This window comes from Microcaecilia unicolor, chromosome 1 (genome assembly GCF_901765095.1).
Source record: "Microcaecilia unicolor chromosome 1, aMicUni1.1, whole genome shotgun sequence".
Lineage (NCBI taxonomy): Eukaryota > Metazoa > Chordata > Amphibia > Gymnophiona > Siphonopidae > Microcaecilia > Microcaecilia unicolor.
The window spans coordinates 118,915,968-118,935,454 of record NC_044031.1 but is presented as its reverse complement, the minus strand read 5'-3'; the positions used below and the strand labels follow the sequence as shown (position 1 = coordinate 118,935,454).

The 19,487-nt window shown below is 41.5% G+C and overlaps 1 protein-coding gene across 2 annotated transcripts in view; it reads right to left on the bottom strand.

Annotated features, from left to right (window-relative positions):
• CUBN (cubilin) overlaps positions 1-19,487 on the bottom strand; it is a 697,556-nt gene that overhangs the window by 394,594 nt on the left and 283,475 nt on the right. For both annotated transcript variants that reach the window (XM_030199596.1, XM_030199602.1), the window contains exon 28: positions 17,096-17,255. In XM_030199596.1, coding sequence (XP_030055456.1) covers positions 17,096-17,255 — 160 coding nt within the window. The remainder of the gene's footprint in view (positions 1-17,095; positions 17,256-19,487) is intronic.

Sequence of the window (19,487 nt, the reverse complement as noted above, 5' to 3'; positions counted from 1 at the left end):
TACCAAAAAGAAAAAGTGTACTAGAGCAATAAATAGTAACTGGGAGAAAAATAAATGTAAAGAGAAAAATGCCCCTAGAGCGGAGGCCCTGAGTGGAGCGGAGTTGACCTGGGAGTCACCCCGAAGAAGGCTGTAAAGGATATGCAGATGAGCTGCTAGTCCTTCACAGCACCTGAAAGGCAGCCGGTGGTAGAGCTGGGCACCTCTCAGCTGAGGAAAGGCTTACCAGGGGTTAGGCCGAAGCCAGCATTCCTCCCCCTGAGGGTCGCCAAACATCCAGGCATTCAGTGGATATAAACAGGATCAAGAGTGTCTACTAAAATGGTCAGTGGTCATCATCATAAAATGTTAGGGGACAGACTTAAAGATCTCAATATATATATACTGAGATATTTAAGTCTATCCCCTAAAATTTTATAATAGATATAATATAGATATAATAGAGACATTTCAATAATTATGTGGCATAAATGCACAGTAGACAAGTCTCTTCAATTGAAAGGAAGCTCTGGAATGAGGGGGCATAGGATGAAGGAGAAAGAGGATAGACTCAGATGTAACCTGAGGAAATACTTCTTCACTGAAAGGGTGGCGAATTCATGGAATGGCCTCTTGGTGTAAGCGGTGAAGACAAAAACAGTATCTGAACTCAAAAGAGCTTGGGACAAGTACATAGGATCTCTAAGGGAGATCCTATATCTTTCCGTAGGTGCCTTCTCCAGGACTGAACACAGTCCTCTAAATGGGGCCTCACCAGAGATTCATACAGGGGCACTATCACCTCTTTTCTCCTGCTAGCCATCCCTCTCCTTATGCACCCAAGCATCCTCCTGGCTTTGACCGTTGCTTTTTCTACCCCCAAGTACTGCTCTTCTTTCATACACAAAAGCACTTCACCCCCCTATATTGTACCATTCACTTGGATTCTTGTAACCCAAGTGCATGACTCTGCATTTCTTAACATTAAATATTAGTTGCCAATTATCAGACCATTCTTCAAGCTTTGCTAGATCCTTCCTCATGCTATCCACACCCTCTGGGGTGTCCACCCTATTACAGAGTTTGGTATCACCTGCAAAGAGACAAACCTTACCTGACAGCCCTTCTACTATTGGGCTCATTTTCGAAAGGGACGCCCATCTTTTGACATAAATCGGAAGATGGGCGTCCTTCTCACAGGGTCATCCAAATCGATATAATCGAAAGCCGATTTTGGACATTCCCAACTGCTTTCCGTCACAGGGATGACCAAAGTTCAAAGGAGCGTATCAGAGGCATAGTGAAGGCAGGACTTGGGCATGCCTAACACTAGGATGTCCTTGATCCATAATAATTGAAAGAAACAAGGATGTTCCTAACGAACACTTGGACGACTTTACCTGGTTGTGTTTTTCTTACGACCAAGGCACAAAAAGGTGCCCGAAATGACCAGATGGCCAACGGAGAGAATTGGGGATGACCTCCCCTTACTCCCCCCAGTGGTCACTAACCTCTTCCCACCCTCAAAAAATATCTTTCAAAATATTTTGTGCCAGCCTCTATACTCAGCTCCATCACAGCAGTATGCAGGTCCCTGGGGCAGGTTTAGTGGGTGCAGTGCACTTCAGGCAGGCGGACCCAGGCACATCCTACCTGTTTCATTTGTGGAGGAAACAGCAAGCCCTCCAAAACCCACCAGAAACCCACTGTACCCACATCTAGGTGCCCCCTTCACCCGTAATGGCTATGGTAGTGGTGTACTGTTGTGGGTAGTGAGTTTTGTGTGTGTGTATGTGGGGGGGGGGGGGGGGAATGGGGGGCTCAGCACACAAGGTAAGGGAGCTATGTACCTGGGAGCAATGTATGAAATTCACTGCAGTGCCCCCTAGGGTGTCCAGTTGGTGTCCTGGCATGTCAGGGGGACCAGTGCACTAGAAATGCTGGCTCCTCCCACGACCAAATGGCTTGCATTTGGTTGTTTCTGAGATGGATGTCCTTGGTTTCCATTATCGCCGAAAATCATAAACGACCAAGTCTAGGGACGACCATCTCTAAGGACGACCAAATTTCAGGATTTGGGCGCCCCTGACCGTATTATCGAAACATCTTGTTTCAAAAATACGGGTTTCCCCACCCCTGGATGGGGACGTTTTGCGAGGCCATCCAAATCGAAACGTACAACGTGCAGGACGTCAAACGCACGCACAGAAACTTGATCAGATCATTCAGCAAGCAACGCCGTGCGGCCGAGGAGAGAACTTTGGCTGGCGGGGGTTGGGGCCCCCCCCACCAGCAAAGGTATGCGACGGTGGCAGGGGAGGGTTGGCAGCGGGAAGGGGGGTCGAGAGGGTCGCCGCAGGGGTGTCCAGGGCCAAATATATGGGGGCCCAGGCTCCCGTGGCCCCATAGTAGCTACGCCCCTGCTTGTAACGTATGAAGGCTAACCTTCTTCTTTCCCTTACCTTTTCAGCTACTACTTTCGAGAACCAGAGCAGCCTTCTTTTCCTGTTACTTTTATGTAATTTTCTAACATAAAGATTTGTTGCCTTTAAAATAGCTCCTTTTAGTTTTGCCCACTGCTGTTCTAATTCCTTCAGCTGCTCCCATCCAGGCAAAGTTAGCTCTTTTGAAATCTAGGACCTTCATTCTGAAATAAGCTCTCTTCTCCTTTGTCTTAATATTGAACCACACCATTCAGTGTGTCCTGCAGTTTTGTTACTGTAATATTATTCTTAACATATAATGCCGGTCCTCCACCCTTTTCCCCCTATCCTGTCCTTCCTGAATAGATTATAGCCAGGTTAACTATATCCCAGTCATTGCTCTCTGTGAACCATGTCTCCATGACCACCACTAAATCCAAGTTGGCTTCTATCATTGCAGCCTCTAGAACTACAAGCAGATCAGTATAATATCCAACAAAAACTTTATTGAAGATACCGTGTATGAAACGGTATCTTCAATAAAGTTTTTGTTGGATATTATACTGATCTGCTAGTTTGTTTTCCACGTTGGATTTTGCAGATCGGTTGCCTTGTTGTTTTCTGGGAGCCTCTAGATCTAGAAATTTGTTTCTCATACTATAGGCATTGGTATACAAGGCTCTCCATATGTTACTCTTTTTTCAATTTTCTATAAGGGCATTTGATGTCTTACCTTCCTGAGGGTTAATGACTTCAGGGCTTTTCTCATCCATCCCCAGCAAATTTAGTTTAAAACCTTCTTTATTACTTTAGCCAGTCTGTTACTGAAGACACTTTGTCCCATCCTTGAAAGATGGACACCATCACTGCTCAGTTGCTCTTGGAAAATCTCAAGAGGTCATGTGTTGCCCTTAAGCTTCCCTATTTCAGGAGGCCAGCCACACCTTAGCTTTTCAAACCTGCCTACAAGAGACCAGGTTGGGGAAAGGTAGAAGCGTAGTTCAAAACACTTTAAGAAAATAAAAGCTCTTAATATCAAATAAGAATAAGAACAGACAAGATCTGCTGAAACTCGACAGAATTGCACAAACCACAGCCCAAGGTAAGAATTAGCCAGGTAGAAATGAGGAGGAGAGAATGCAAAAAAAATGTGGGTTATCTCAGTGAGGTTTCACTGCAAGGCAGATCTCAAAAAGACCATGTGTTGCCCTTAAGGTTCCCTGTTTCAGGATACTTTAACCCTAAAGTGCTAACTAAGAGTTGGGCAATAGTCAATACTGCACCCTATGGACCGATCTGTGGTAAGCACATTCATACAAAACACTACAGAACTTTTTCGTCTATCATTGGCCAGAAAAACTCATTCCAAGTGCTAATTTTTAATCAAAAATATTTTTAACAATCATTACATATCCTTTTCTTTTCATACTTCAAATGAACTTTTATTTTGAGGGCTCACAATGTAAAAAAAAAAAAAGAACTAAAGGAATTTGAATCTGGATCCCTTGGTTTCCAGTCCACTGCTCTAAACATTAGGTTTCTCCTCAGATTTGCATGCTGGGGGATGAAGAAAATGCCATGCCTTAACCCCTCCCTCCCTCCCTCTATCAGAGCACCTTTCTGTAACTGGATGTGAACAGGTCTAAACAACGTCTATCTATTTAGACTTGGACATCCCTTCCCCTTCTATGATTGGAGTTGGATATCCATACTTTGGGCCCTCCCTAGTCCCACCCAAAACACGCCCCCTTATCATATGGGTGTATTGCAGAGTTAGATATCTATATCCTGCCTTTGAAAAAAATGCAATATGGATGTCTAAATGCCAGTTTTCAAACCTCTCAAACAAGAATAGAGCTTCTAAAATAACCACCACAATAGCATAAACTTGTACTTACTTCACAAAAACTGACTCATTCTAATTCACTGCAACTCAATTCCCTTTCTTGGGTTATCTTTAGACTGTATAAAAGATGTCATTGGCAATAACTTCTGAGAGAAGCTCACTATGGAAAGTCAAATTTGAATGGCCTTCAGAAGATGATGAACATGTCTAAATAAATGGTCCTGTATCCGGATTCCAAGGAGAGCTTGCATTGAATTGTAAAAGCAACATGCTTACTGCTTGAGACTACAGAAACTGAGCACATGCAGACTGGCAATTAAGACTCTGCTGCTCCCACTGAGAATTTTCCGACATAGTATTCCCATAAATGTATGATGAAATGCAAAAATATCTGACAGACCAGTGGAAAAAATGAGCTGTTGTACATCAGATTGCAGGGTAGCTATTTCTTTTCCAGAAGCTTCTATAATTATTATTAAAACCTTTTCAGGTACATTGACTTTAAGCTCCCAATAGAAATGTTTAAATTATTTTTCCCTATTTATTTTGTTTAAAAATATTGCATCTACAACTTCCGGCTTCCCCACCCGTAAGAACACTTTCCCACTCTACTGGTCAAGTTATGCACATAAAGGCTGTAAACACATAATTATATCAACACATAGGGTGGGCAATTTTTTACAAACCCATTTTCACAGGAAAACGCATTTTTTACTCATGGAAATAGGGTAATTTTCAAAACTTTCTTTGCATAAGGAAAAGGGAACTGCTTCTGCTACAAATGGCAAAATACACAAATAGATTAACCTCCTTCACACTGCAGAAAAAGAGTCGTATTTTTGCATGTCCTATAATAACCTAATTTCTGTCCTGGAGAGAAGTGGAATAGCTGTAGTTTACTAAGCTACTGAGAGGAGGGGGTTTAAACTGCTGCTGTGAATGGTCCAGTTGTCTGAAAGTGTCTCCCTACACATGCTGCAGAAATCTCATGGATAAAACTCATAAAATACTGAAGAAGTAAATCTCTCCAATACTTCTGGGTATCCTATGGAGATGCCACTGTTCAGTGGTAGAGATCTCAACTGTACAATACAGTGCTTTCATAAGACCAACATTTTTTAAAAACTTCTCTCACATACTTAAAACAGTACAAAGAGGGAGAAAAAAAAAAGCAAAAAACTTCTCAAGCACAGTGTTTGGAATCCCCTGGGAAATTATGCAAAACGTCTACATCAGTGGTGGTTGCTCAGGAAGCCAGACAACAAATAGAAAGTTCTAGAAGTGTGGTTGGTCTCATTCTTTCCTATGCTGTGGTCTTTGTAATCACTACAGCCTGTGCAGATAATGACTCACTGCGAATCTGGAGTCCATGTGGCTTTTTTTTTTCTTTTTTTGCAAATGGTTCAATTTTATAAAAATTGACCTACTGATTTTGTGAATAAGAACAAACATACCAACACGTAAACATGGCTTCTACCAAATCATAACTGTTCACAGTTTCAGACAGAAAAAACGCATCTTCTATTTTTTAATATATTTGGAATGGGGAATAACTTTCCGCTGCCAGTAAAAGAAACAGACCATGCAGAGATGTTGTTCAGGAAATGACTGGTATCTGATGCCTTTTCCCTTAAACTGAAAGTTTTTACTGAGATAAAATGCTTAGCAACTGCATACAATGCAAACAGAAACCGTGGCTCAAGGCTGAATAATCTGCATATTTGCCTTTTCTGGTTATGTGCACAGAGTAATTCCATTTTCTGTTACGCGAGTTACTAGTTATGTGTCAGCAACTGTCCCACTACTTCTTCTGCTTTGAAATGACTGTTCTTTAAAACTTGGACCTCAGCCGGACAGAATTATTGCTGCTTTTTGGAAAGAAATCCTTTATCTGCTCTTGGTTGCAGAAGGTTAAATGAATATAGGGCCAGATTCTATATATGGTGCCAAAAGAATTGGCACAAAAAAACCCAGTACTTGGCACTATTTTATAAACCTTGCCTAAAGTTAGGTGCAGTTTATAGAATATGCGTAGTGGCTGTCCCCTGACTAAAGTTTAAGCACAACCATTTACACCAACTAAAACCTGATGTAAATGGCAATGTCTGATTTAGGTGCGGATCAGGCATATTCTGTAACAGTGCGCATAATTTTCAGGATCACCAGTGCTCCTACCATGGCTGTGTTCCCTTTTGTGATCCACGCATTACAACTTACACCCACCACTTTACAGAATAAGCTTAGAAAATCGCACATATAAATTCTAATTAATGCCAAATAGTGGTGATAATTCCTTGTTAGTGGCCGATTATCGGCACTGATTAGCTTGTTAAAAAATTAAGTTGCGTGCGCAAATTGACTATGTATGCTAATTTGCATTTGCAACTTTAGTCACAATTTATAGAATATGGGGGATAATATAAGCTGTCTCCTGTAAAATGAAATAGCCTGTATTCATGGATTTGGAAACCTTTTAAAGAGTTAATGAAGTGGATTGAGCTTTGTGTCCACCAGTGACTTCATCTCAAGAGACTGGAGTTGGATGGGAGGTTTGGCCTGGGTGATGAGGTACCATGACTGGTGGTCTTTGTGTGTGTGTGTGTGTTTGTGTGTGTGTGTGGGGGGGGGGGGGGGTTATCTTTGTCTTGAAGGCGTTGCATTTCTATATTCATTAGCAGTCATCTAGTTTTAATGATGATCTTTCTGTACTCTAAAATCCCCACTGTGTGTTACTTTCCTGCTAGTTTTTGTAATCTTTATTGCTCAATGAAATATATATGTTAAAAAAAAAAAACCCTGAACCTCAGATCTGTCAGTCCATTGAAATGTGGCTGAGAGTAGGAGAGAATGGGTGGGTGTGCTCTGTGAATATGTGAGGAGTAACTAGCACAGCCCTACTGCAGCCTGGAAACATCTGTTTCTGCTCTAATGTGAGCTAGCAAAAATCTCTTCATTTCCTGTGGCTGCCTTCCTCCTCCCTCCCCTTCAGAAGCTCTTCTGCCCAGTCGTTTTTTTTTTTTTTGGTAGCTTTGGAAAGGGAGGATATTAATTGAAGGTCAGGGATCTTGAACAAATCCCAAAACAAACTTCTGCAAACTCCAAAGACAACCAAAATTAGCTTCTCGTTACCTGGAAAATAGAGAAGTTAGGACAGCTCCCTGTTCCTAACAGCCAGCATTGAAGGTCTCATATTTAGATACAGGATCAGTCCCTGAAGTGCCCCAGCCTGGATTCACTCAGCTACATCAAGCACATTTTTGAAATATGAATGACTGTGACCTAATATGCTCCCATTGTTTGAAAGCTTCCCTTTGTACAGCAGCAATGGCCTAGTGCTTAGAAAACTGGGTTGGAATACAGGATTCAAATCCCTCCGCTGCCACTGATACTCCTTGTGTATTTTCAAAGCACTTAGACTTACAAAGTTACATAGCAACCCATGGAACTTTGTAAGTCTAAGTGTTTCGAAAATGAGCCCCTAATTAGTGACCTTAGGCAAGTCACTTTATCTCCCACTGCCTCGGTACACCCTTAGGCATAAATATACAGCTAATGGTGATCATCATTGTTTTGGCTGCTGGTGGCTTTACCCTGGATATTCAATGCGAGGCCATGTCCAGGCACCGGCATTGAATATTCGGACATATGCAGCTGGTTAACACTTATACGGTTAAGTGCAATATTCAGCACTTAACCGCATAAGGTGAATGTCATAAAGATAGGATTGCATTCTATTGGATTTAACCACATAAGTGCTTACTCCACTCTCTGACTACCTACAAATTAGCCCGTTTTGGTTTAAGAACTAAGGGGTCCTTTTACTAAAGTGCACCTACAAGTGGCCTGCGCTGATGTAGGTGCGATTTAGGACGCGCGCAGATCAATTTTTCAGCACGCCTGGAAAAAAGGCATTTTTTTGTGGCTGAAAATGGATGGGCGGCAAAATTAAAACCAGCACACGTCCATTTTCGGGCTAAGACCTTACCACACCCACTGACTTCATGACAAGGTCTCACGCATTAACCAGGCGGTAAGCGGCCAGCACGCATAAACTGCCGATTACCGCTGGGTAAGCGCCACGCGGTAGAAAATAGAAAATATTTTCTATCGTGTATTTTGGGCATGCGTCACAAAAATGGAATTACCACCCGAGGCACGCGACAGCCGGGTGGTAGTTCCAATTTGGCATGCATTGGACACACGTAGATGCCTATGTGCCTTAGTAAAAGGGCCCCTAACCATGGATATTCAGTGGCATTAACCAGTTAAGTGATGCTGAATATATTCAGGGAGCCCCAGACAAGCAACGTAAACAGGCAGGAGCCTCTTCTGGCCATTTAAATCACTTTGAATATTGACCTCTGGGAGTAGGGTCACATTGCACTGGAGAATTTATCACCACTGAACAACACTGCGTGCACTTAGCAATGAAAAAATTATAACTGAAGAAAGGAGTAACTCTAAAAACAATTCATTTTTCAGAATCCTCTGACACTGTACAGGAAATTGGTTAATACAACCACTGGATGGCGCCAAGACTCAAAGTACTTCCTGGGTGTGTAATTGTTAGCCTAAATAAATAAATGAGGAGCTCTGGCCAAGAAGGATGGTGTTACCCAAATTCACAATAAAAGAGCTGCAAGCTCTTTGTTTGAGTGCTCTGACCATCAGTGGTGACATCATTTCACGTTCACAAGCACACACTACCGTGCTGTTGCATTTCCTTTGCTATGTTCCAGTCTAATACCCCACTGTTTCAGAGTTAAAAATAAATACACAGTAAATGCAGCTGTGCACAGGAACCATGCTGTATTAAAACTAAAGGCCAGGCAGGAATCAGGATACAGGAAGTAGGAAATCAGCAAGATGCAACAATAAACCACTAGGTGGCATCAGAATAAATTAACATCTGTAACTCTCACCCCCATTAATCCTATTACTTTTGTATACGCCTCTCTCTGCCTAAATAAAACATCCTGGACCCTTCTTGAATGTTAAATCCAGCCATCTGGTCAAAAAAAAAAAAAAAAAAGGTGAACAGAAAGAAGATATCCAGAGTGAAGAAGATATCCAGAGTGCAGCTGTGCTAGTGATCTGCTATTCAAACCACAATGCAAAGCTTGCAACAGAGCCCACATCAAGGGCCTCAGCAAGCTGAATAGTGTGAATTTAGCAGGCAGAAGGAGCAATTATGGCCATTTAACTGCTTTCCAGTAATTAGTGAATAAGCTGCATTCATGGCTGCTCCTCTACAGAAACGGGAAACTGTACTGTAGTTAAAGAAGTTCCTGCTAATCACTCCTATCATTGTCTGCTTTGAAACCCTGAACATAAAATACTAAGTTTACCCCCTTATGGAATATTCTGCAATAAAGCATTGCCATGTCATGGGTGACAGAGTGAACACATTTTTCAAAGTGATTTATCTGATTAAATAATGATTTCCTATGATTAAAGCTGCCATTCTGAACACTGACCTCACTGAAAGCAGGTGAAAGTCTGTCTGGGGCCCTTAAAGCACGTGTATTTTAAAAATGGATTCAACTGATTTGATCCTGGGGGCAGGAGCAATAAGGTTGAAGAAAACATGAGATGGGATGTAACTATCTAGTCCATTATACAGGCTAAAGCTAGTAGGCAGAGCTTGCCGCCATTTTAGTTCACCCAAAACAATAGCAAGCACTATTGAAAACAAAAGCAAAAGATTATTAGAAATAACGGACTGCCTATGCGTGGTCCATCTGTAAAAAGTCTAAAGCTGTTCCAGTTGGATAGGCAGTACCTTATAAAAGGATGACGAGAGAGCTTTTATTGGTAAATTCAGTTTTAAAGTTTTTTGTTACAGCAACATTAAATGGAACTTACTTTTCTATATGGTTTTCTATTCAGGGGGTGGATCCTTGATACTGCTGGATGGTGAAACATGATTTAATTTCAGACTAAAAATACCCCCAGAGACGACAAATCCTATAAAATAATTTGCACCTCCAACGTTCTACATCTGGATGCCTGGGTTTGTAACACAATTCCCATTGGTTCACCCTCGCATCGGAACGTTATGACGTCAGAGGGCGGATCAATGAGAGGAAAGCGAAACCAGCACCAGCCAGCAAAAGAACGTTGGAGGTGAGGATTCAATCGATGGAGAATTTCCCCCCCTCACTCCCCCCCGTCCTCCAAATTCCAGGCCCCCCTCTCCTCCGAGTTCCAGGCCCGCCCCCTCCCTCCCTCCCCTCCCCTGCGAGTTCCATGCCCCCCTGTGTTCGGAGTTCCAGACCCCAACGCCTCCCTCCCTCTCTCTCGCTCAGTGGCAGCCTGACCTGCGTTGACCGCCCTCTTCTCGCAGTCCTGCGCCTGCCCCTCGCCTGCAATTTAAAAGTTCTTACCTCGGTGTACGCTGGCAGCAGTGAAAGTAGAGCAGCCACGGCGCTTCAGCCTGCCTTCCCTTCTGTCTCAGCTCTTCCTCTTGTCCCGCCCTTCTGGAAACAGGAAATGAGGGCGGGAGGGGGCATGGAACTCGGAGGGAAGGGGGGCCTGGAACTCGGAGTGGAGGAGAGGGAGGGAGGGAAGGAGGGGGTCATGGAACTCGGAGCCCATACGTGATGAGCGCTAAGTCAAACTGAGAATGGCCGCGAGGCAGCAACTTGCGCCACAACTAGCAGTTGATGGTCCGAATACTGTGCCGCTCAAAATACATCGGGCAAGCGCTGATCTCGCAAGACAACTCACCGCTGACGTCCCGATACAGCTGGCAGGGTTTACAAGACTATTGAAGAGATGTCGATAGGCTGCAGTCATGTTCTGATATAATTTCTCAGACTCTATCAACTGAAAAATAGGGGTCTCTCTCTCTGTCACACACACACTCTCTCTCTCACACACTCACTCTCTCACTCATTCTCTCACACACACAATCTAACACTATCTCTCACACACATATTCGCACACAGTCTCTCTCTCTCTCTCACACACACACTCGCACAGTCTCTCTATCACACACACACACTCTCTCTCTCTGCCTCACATACACACTCGCACACAGTCTAATTCTCACACACACACTTACTCTCTCTCTCACAAACTGGGAGGGGGCATGGAACTCGGAGGGGAGGGGGGCCTGGAACTCGGATGGGAGAAGAGGGAGGGAGGGATGAGGGCATGGAACATGGAGGGAGGGGGGCTGGAACTCAGAGGAGAGAGAGGGGGAGGAGAGGGGGCCGGGAACTCGGAGGAGAGGGAGGAAGGGAGGGAGGGTGGGGGCCGGGAACTCGGTGGGAGGGGGGCCTGGAACTCAAAGAAGACAGAGGGGGGCCTGGAACTCGGAGGAGAGAGTGGGAGGCCTGGAACTCGGAGGAGAGGGAGCGAAGCCTGGAACTCAGATGAGAGGGGGAGGGAGGGGCCAAGCTGGAACTTGGAGGATAACCTTCGTAGCGCCCATTTCATTTCTGTGAGAAACGGGCCTGTTTTACTAGTCTTAGATAAGTTATAGATTTCTATTTGAGTTGTTTTATCTGAAACATTTTATTTATTTGTTGCATTTGTAGCCCACATTTTCCCACCTATTTGTAGGCTCAATGTGGCTTACATAGTACCGGAGAGGCCTTTGCAGGCTCCGGTGTGATCAAATACAGGGTGATGTTGTGGTAAGATCAAGTTCATGTGGCACAGCCACATTATGGATGCGTAAGTTGTTTTATATTTAAGTCCTTTGCAGCTTGGATAGTGCAGATTTAGATAAGATCATGTTGATTCGGATGTATTTCTAATCGGTAAGTCGATGAAGTCTGTCATGTAACTCGGGGCTTCTCCGTAGATGATTTTGTGAACCAGGGTGCAGATTTTGAAGGCGATGCGTTCTTTGATTGGGAGCCAGTGTAGTTTTTCGCGGAGGGGTTTTGTGCTTTCAAATCACGTTTTACCAAATATAAGCCTAGCTGCCTTGTTTTGAGCGGTCTGAAGTTTCTTTAAGGTTTGTTCTTTACATCCCGCATAAATTCCATTGCAGTAATCTAAGTGGCTTAGTACCATTGATTGTATCAGGTTGCGAAATGTTTCCCTTGGGAAGAATTGCTTCATGCGTTTGAGTTTCCACACTGAGTGGAACATTTTCTTTGTTGTGGATGCCACTTGGCTCTCTAGTGTTAAGTTACGGTCCATTGTAATGCCGAGGATTTTCAAGCTGTCTGAGAAAGAAAGGGTGCAATCTGGGGTGTTGATACTTGTGGGGATGTCTGTGCTGTGTTGGGATGAGAGGATGAGACAATGAGTTTTTTCTTTATTGAGTTTTAGTTGAAATGCATTTGCACATGAATCCATGATGTTCAGACTGAGCTTGAGTTCGTTGGTGATTTCTGTCAGTTTGGTTTTGTAAGGAATGTATATTGTGACATCGTCTGCATATATGAAAAGGTTAAGGCCATGGTTGGATAAGGACGTGGGGTCATCATAAAGTTGAATAGGATCGGTGATAGCGGCGATCCTTGCGGTACTCCACAGTCTGCTTTCCATGGTGATGATATGTTTGAATTTGATTTTACTTGATATGTTCTTGTGGTGAGGAAGCCCTTGATCCAGTTAAGTATGTTTCCACCAATCCCGAAATTATCTAGTAATCTTCTTAATATATTATGTCGAATTGGAGGAGAAGGACGTTTTTGCCTGTTGCTATTTCCTGCTTGAATTTGGCTAGAAGAGTGAGTAATACTATTTCCGTGCTGTGGAGGGGGCGAAAGCCTGACTGTGATTCGTGTAATATTGAGAATTTGTTTATGTAATCTGTAAGTTGTTTGGTTACCTTGCTTTCCATCAGTTTGACCACCAATGGGTTAGATGCTACTGGACGGTAGTTAGTGATTTCATTTGTTTTTTTATTGGTATCTTTTAGTATTGGGGTGAGTAGGATATTGCCATTTTCCTTAGGGAAGAGGCCTTTCTGAAGCATGTAATTTATGTGGGATGTGAGGTCTGCTATGAAGCGGTCAGGGGCGGATTTCATTAGGTAGCTGGGACAGGTATCTAGTTTACAGTGAGTGTTGGAAAACCTACTAATTGCCTGGGTAACTGTTTCGACGGTAAGCAGGGCGAAGTTTAACCAGGTCTGATCTGTCGGGTATTCTCCATTGGTTGGGTCCAATTCATTAAGGAAGTTTTCAATGTCGATGTTGTTCTGAGGTAGCGTGTTGTGTAGGTTTACAATTTTTTCATTGAAGTACTTCATAAGTTTATCTGCAGATGGGATGTTTGTATTCATGGTAGTGACCAAGTTGGTGTCTAGGAGTTAGTTCACGAGTTGGTATAATTTCTTTATGTCTTTGTAATCTGTCCCTATTTTGCATTTATAGTATGATCGTTTGGCCTGTCTTTTTGCTTATTTGTATTTTCTTTGTATTTGTTTCCATGTGTTGAGTGTATGTTCATCTTTTGTTTTATTCCATGCTCGTTCGAGTTTCCTGGTTTGTGTTTTTAACTTTTTCAGTTTATCATTGAACCATGGTGTCGAGTTATGCTTGCGTGGGGTTCTTGTTCGTAAGGGTGCAATTTCATCTAGTATGCTTTTGCATCTTTTGTCCCATTCTAGGAGGTAGTATATGGAGTCTGTTTGTGTTGCCTATTCGTTATTGTATATTAGTTGCCAGAATGTTTTTGTGTCTACTTGACCTCTTGTGCTGTAGGATGTGTGTTCTAGTATTCATTGTATACCGTTCTTCCACCAATGTAGGGATAAGTTTAGTTTGTAGTGGTCGGTCCAGGGTGTCTCTGTCCATTTCATATTTGTTATTGTTAGGTTCTGGTCTGTTGAGAGTTTGTGTGAGATGAGATCAAGTGTGTGCCCTTTGACATGGGCTGCTTGCATTTGTGGCCATTTGAGATCACATAAACAGAGAAATTCCTTACATTCTCATGCGTTGATAGAGTTCAGGTCTTCTAAGTGAAAGTTGATGTCTCCTAGTACTAGCGTATTGGAGTTGGTTACACATGTGTTTGAAATGAAGTCCATGAAGTTGGTCTGGCCTTCATTCCAATTACCTGGAGGTCTGTAAAACAAGACACAATTCAAATGATCGTGTAGGGTTTTGTTGTGGATTCTGATTGAGGCAATTTCAAGTTGAGGTGTTATGGATTTGTCAGTGGTTTCGGTGGTAAAGTGGAATCGATAGATTAGTGCTATGCCTCCGCCTCTCTTTTCTTTTCTGGTCCAGTGTGTTATTTTGTATCCTGGAGGGCACAGGTCTAGGATTATAGGGTCCTTTTGGTCATGGATCCAAGTTTCAGTGAGGAAGAGTAGGTCGAGGTTTTAAGACATGATCCAGTCTGTTAGTATTGCTGTTTTATTTACAGCGGATGTGGCGTTGACGTAACCCACTTGGATTGTTTGGAATGGGTCTTCTGTATTTGGTGTTAAGTGGACTTTTAAAATATTTGCAAGATTGAATGTTGTGATTTCTACATATAAGAAACAAAAAGCAATTGAAGATATAAAAAATATGCAAAAAGAAGACCAGTGATGATTGGAGAGGGATTTGATGGAATAAGCACTACTAAGGACTTCAGAAAAACAAATATCGATTCTGGTTCATGCATAAGCCTACTTTGTTGTGAATGACGTTATTCTGTTTTTAGGCATGTTTCAGGGACAAGTGGTTTTATGTTAAAATAAAAATAAATATTTTGTTTCATGCAGATCTCTTTTGTTTAAACATAACTAAATGGGCTATAAGCCCCTAATGCAGTCCATTAGTTTTCTTCTATTTTGTTCTTGTGATGACTTATACTGTGCCAAACCTGAAAACTGTTATCTCTATCTGGTCAATAATAAAAGGAGCTCATTGTGAAACTGTCCACCCTAAAAGGTTGTTTTCTGGCTGTCCATGAGGAATTGTGATATTGAATAAATAAATGTATGTTTGTGTTCCTAGTCATGCATCCAAAGGTTATACAATCCTTTCAAGATAGCCAGTTAATCGTTTAATTTATTAGTGGAACTTAACCTCACAGGCAAGTTATGGTCACATTTTCAATATGGTAATATTAGGGCCCAGCTAAGGAACAGGTTATTTTGAGTTAGTCTTCACTGACCAAATTTGCTTTCACTGTGCCATCACCATCCAGCTGGATCTTAAAAGGTGGAGGATAAAGGATTTTTAAAAATATATATATTTTGTCTCACATTATCTCAAGCAAACTCGGTTTCAATGTGGCTTACATTTGAAAATACAGTGAGACAGAATAATAGAATTCAGTTATATCATGGGTGCAACTACATGGATATGTCTGAAACATTTAACAAAGATGAGATTACCATATATACCCAGCTGGGAATTTAAAAGTCTGTTTTTTAATGATGTTGCATGTTCAGAAATCATAGCCATAAGTATAGACAGTTATTCAAATATTATTGCATGCATACACCAGAACAGGCATCCATACACACATTGCAAAAGTAAACTAAAGTAAAAAAAAAAAATAACACAGTTTATACCTAATTGTTCAACCACCCTTAGGATTCACCTTTGGGTTTAAAAAGCAAACCTATGTGCATGGAAGGACTGGATAAATGAATTAAAACAATATTTACAGCAAATGTCCTTAATATGTAATACTTGGTATCAATAATGAAACAGTGATGGAATATTCACATGGCAAGCAACCTGAACCAACAGATTTATTTTCCATTGAACATAATTAATTTTGTATGAACTTGGCTGCTAACAGTGTGCTGAAATGGACAATGCTGGCACATTTAGACTGCCTCTGGAGAGAACTTCTGCATGAAGGAAGCCCCTACCCCATTATTCAATACATATCCATGAAATAGTAGTAATTAAAAAAAAGCAAGTGCATTTTTATAATATAACACTGCATTCCACAAAACAAAAAGGAGCAAGTTCACACATGCTGTCTTTTTTCTTTTGATGTAGGCAAAAAAATGTTAAATGCTCCCAGTTTCAACCTAATTAATGTTTTTCTTTAATTGTACTTATAAATAGTAAGTCTGTTAAGTACCTGATTCTCATAACATGATGTCTGTTTTGGTGGCCCTTTGCTAGGTGAAAACATCTCTGCATGAATACAGGGTGTCCCTATAGCAAGACCCTCCAAATGACACAATGATTTAAAGTGTAGAACAAATTTGTACTCTAACCGATGAAACCAACACTTCCTCTGTGTACATCCGTATACTGCACAAGCTGACATGTTTGAAAATATAAGTGAGATTAAATAAAAATGATACCAACAATAAAAAACGACAATGAGGATGCAGCAGCTCATAGGTTTGCTTTCTTTGTTTTGAGTGTAGTAGATGACGATTGTGCGCAGAGAATGGGAAACAGCAACTAACCAAATTGGCTTCAACTTTTTGATGTCATCCCATCTCCTGCTTTCTTTAACCTCCTTGGGCAGGAGCATAGGCAGAGCTGAGATTTTGGGTGGGCCAATAGCGAATGTGAGTGGACACTAAGCACCAGACCCCTCTCCCTCTCCCTCTTCCTGCCCCCTCCTAAATTAAAATGAACACTACCACAGCCCCACCAGTTGAAGAAATCTAGAATCTGTCCAGTCCCCTAAAAGTTTTTTTGTATTGAACATAAAAATTCTTCTTTTGTTGCTTAAATGGGTTTGGAACTTTCATAGTGAGCGATTATATATTTTTTGACATTTGTGTCCAGGTCCCACTTGTACCTCTATTATTGCATTTGAAAATGAACGTCAAACATGGCATCTATACTAGTTAATACCATAGACACTGAAAGAGAAAAAGTCATTTTTGATTAGGGTTCTATATAAAATAATATCTGATTACTTAAGTTCAAGGGAAGGCGTAGGAAAGGAATACTACTTATCTTACCATTGATGTGCCACAGCATCTGGAATCCGTCACCACTGTGTGATGATTCTGAGTGAAATACTACATGAAGGCTTGTGCCTGTGGTATTACCAGATGGGGGTCTGTCATTTCCACAAAAAGTACCAATTAGGTTAGACTGTGTGTTTGGTCCATCATAGAGCTGAAGGGAAAACAAAACATATTAGACTAAATTCTGTATATAATACTGAAAAATCGACACAAAAAAAAATAAAAGAGCACTATGTGGTTGGCGCTAAAACCGGATATTCAATGCCAGGTCATTTCCAGTTTGTTTTTGGACAGTTTAAAGATAATCAGATACGTCAATATTCAGACTTAGCTGATTATCTTTAAACCGGCCAAAAATATACCAGGTTTTCATGTTGCCAAATATAGCTGCAAAACCGGCTTTTAAAATCAGCAGATAGCCAATTATATCGGCCAATATAGCCAGCTATCTGCTATTTGCTAACCGGAGATATTCAGGGGGGGATAGCTGGTTATACCTCGCTGAATGTTGGCGGAAAGCCAGTTAAGTGCTATTTAACCAGTCGGCAGCCATTCTGGGGTAAGTGTTATGGCGTTCCAAGTTGGACCACTTATAAATTGGCACCAGGATCCATGCCCAGTTTTGTGTGTGAGGATTTATATCAGCTGAAACCTAGTGTAAATTCTCATGCCTAAATTAGGTGCGGATCTGTCTAATTCTGTAACACTGTGTGCAAATTCCAAGAATGCCCCGACCCTCCCATGGATATGCCCCCTTTTTGGATCCACACGTAATCATTTATACACATATCTTTATAGAATAAAACAAAAGATGTGTGCGTAAATTTTAATTATTGCCAATTAGCACCAATAATAGATTGTTATTGCCCAATTATCAGCGCACACAATTGGGCATGCGTCCAAATTTGTGTATGCAACTTTTTGCACCATATATAGAATTAGGGGAATATGCACAGAACAGGCCACAAACTGGTTAATGATCCAAACCAAACACGGAGATATTATTAGTGAATCATCTCTTTTTAATCATAGGTAATGTACATATCTGGTACACAACATTTTAACATGATATATTTATATACTATAGCTACACTACAGGTCATATTTTTCTCAATACAAGTTTATGAGCATCTTGTTTACAATTCAAGCACACAACTGCAGAGAATTTGATGCACTGTCAATATTTTGCATGGAAAATTAAATTAAGGCTGTACTATGTTATAGTTGCTCTGAAAGAAGGCTAAACATTATACAGTACTTTGCATATTAATACAGTTAAGGAAATCGGGAACCTCGCCTGGATTTCCTAGGGAATACTGCACTTTTAGAATTAGTGTTGTATTTGGAATATAACAAAAATAAAATTTAGCTTAATCTGATTTAGATTTGTGATAGGGACCCTCTAATGCTTTACAATAAATCAACATTAAGGGGTCCTTTCACTAAAGTGCTCTGAAAAATGGATCTGCGCTAGTGTAGGCGTGTGTTTTGGACAAGCACAGATCCATTTTTCAGCGCACCTGTAAAAAAATGCCTTTTTAAATTTTGGCCGAAAATGGACGTGCGGCAAAATGAAAATTGGTGCGTGTCCATTTTGGGTCTGAGACCTTACCACCATTGACTTAGCAGTAAGATCTCATGCGTTAACCAGATGGTAATGGTCTACATGCATAAAATGCCCTTTACCACCCGGTTAGTGCCATGCGCCGGAAAATAAAAATCATTTTCCGGTGCGCATAGCGGACGTGCGTAAAAAATGAAATTACCACCCGGACCACGCGGTAGCTGAGCGGTAATTCCAAATTTACATGCGTTGTTTGCGCGTAGGAACCTACGCGGCTTAGTAAAAGAGCCCCTAGGCATATTGTAACCCAGTGCTTTGAAATCTTCCTGACAGAGCTCAAGATATATATCTCATTCTTGTGCAAAAAAACATGTCATTGTATGTGTTTAATGCAAAACTTTAGGGCCCCCTTTTACTAAAGGCATTAAGCCCTTAATGCACTTTTAGGGGTGAACTCTATAAATCGCACTTATAAAAATCACCACCAAAAAATGCTTAATTGCTATTCTATAAGTCGTGCCTAAAGTTAGGCACAGTTTATAAAATAGTACTTAAGTCCTGGGGGTCACATGTAAGTTTAGGCGCATCTATTTGCATCATTGAAAACATGGTGCAAATGCCCTTCCTTAAATTTACATAATCGCGTGTGAAACTGGAATCCATGGCCATACTCTGCCCTGAACCACCCATGACCCTCCCATTTCCACGCCTTTTTTTCAGGACGCACGTAAGATTTAGGTGATTACATGCCTAAACTTACACACATACATACTAATTGATTCCAATTAATGCCAATAATTACTTGTTAAAAAGCAAATT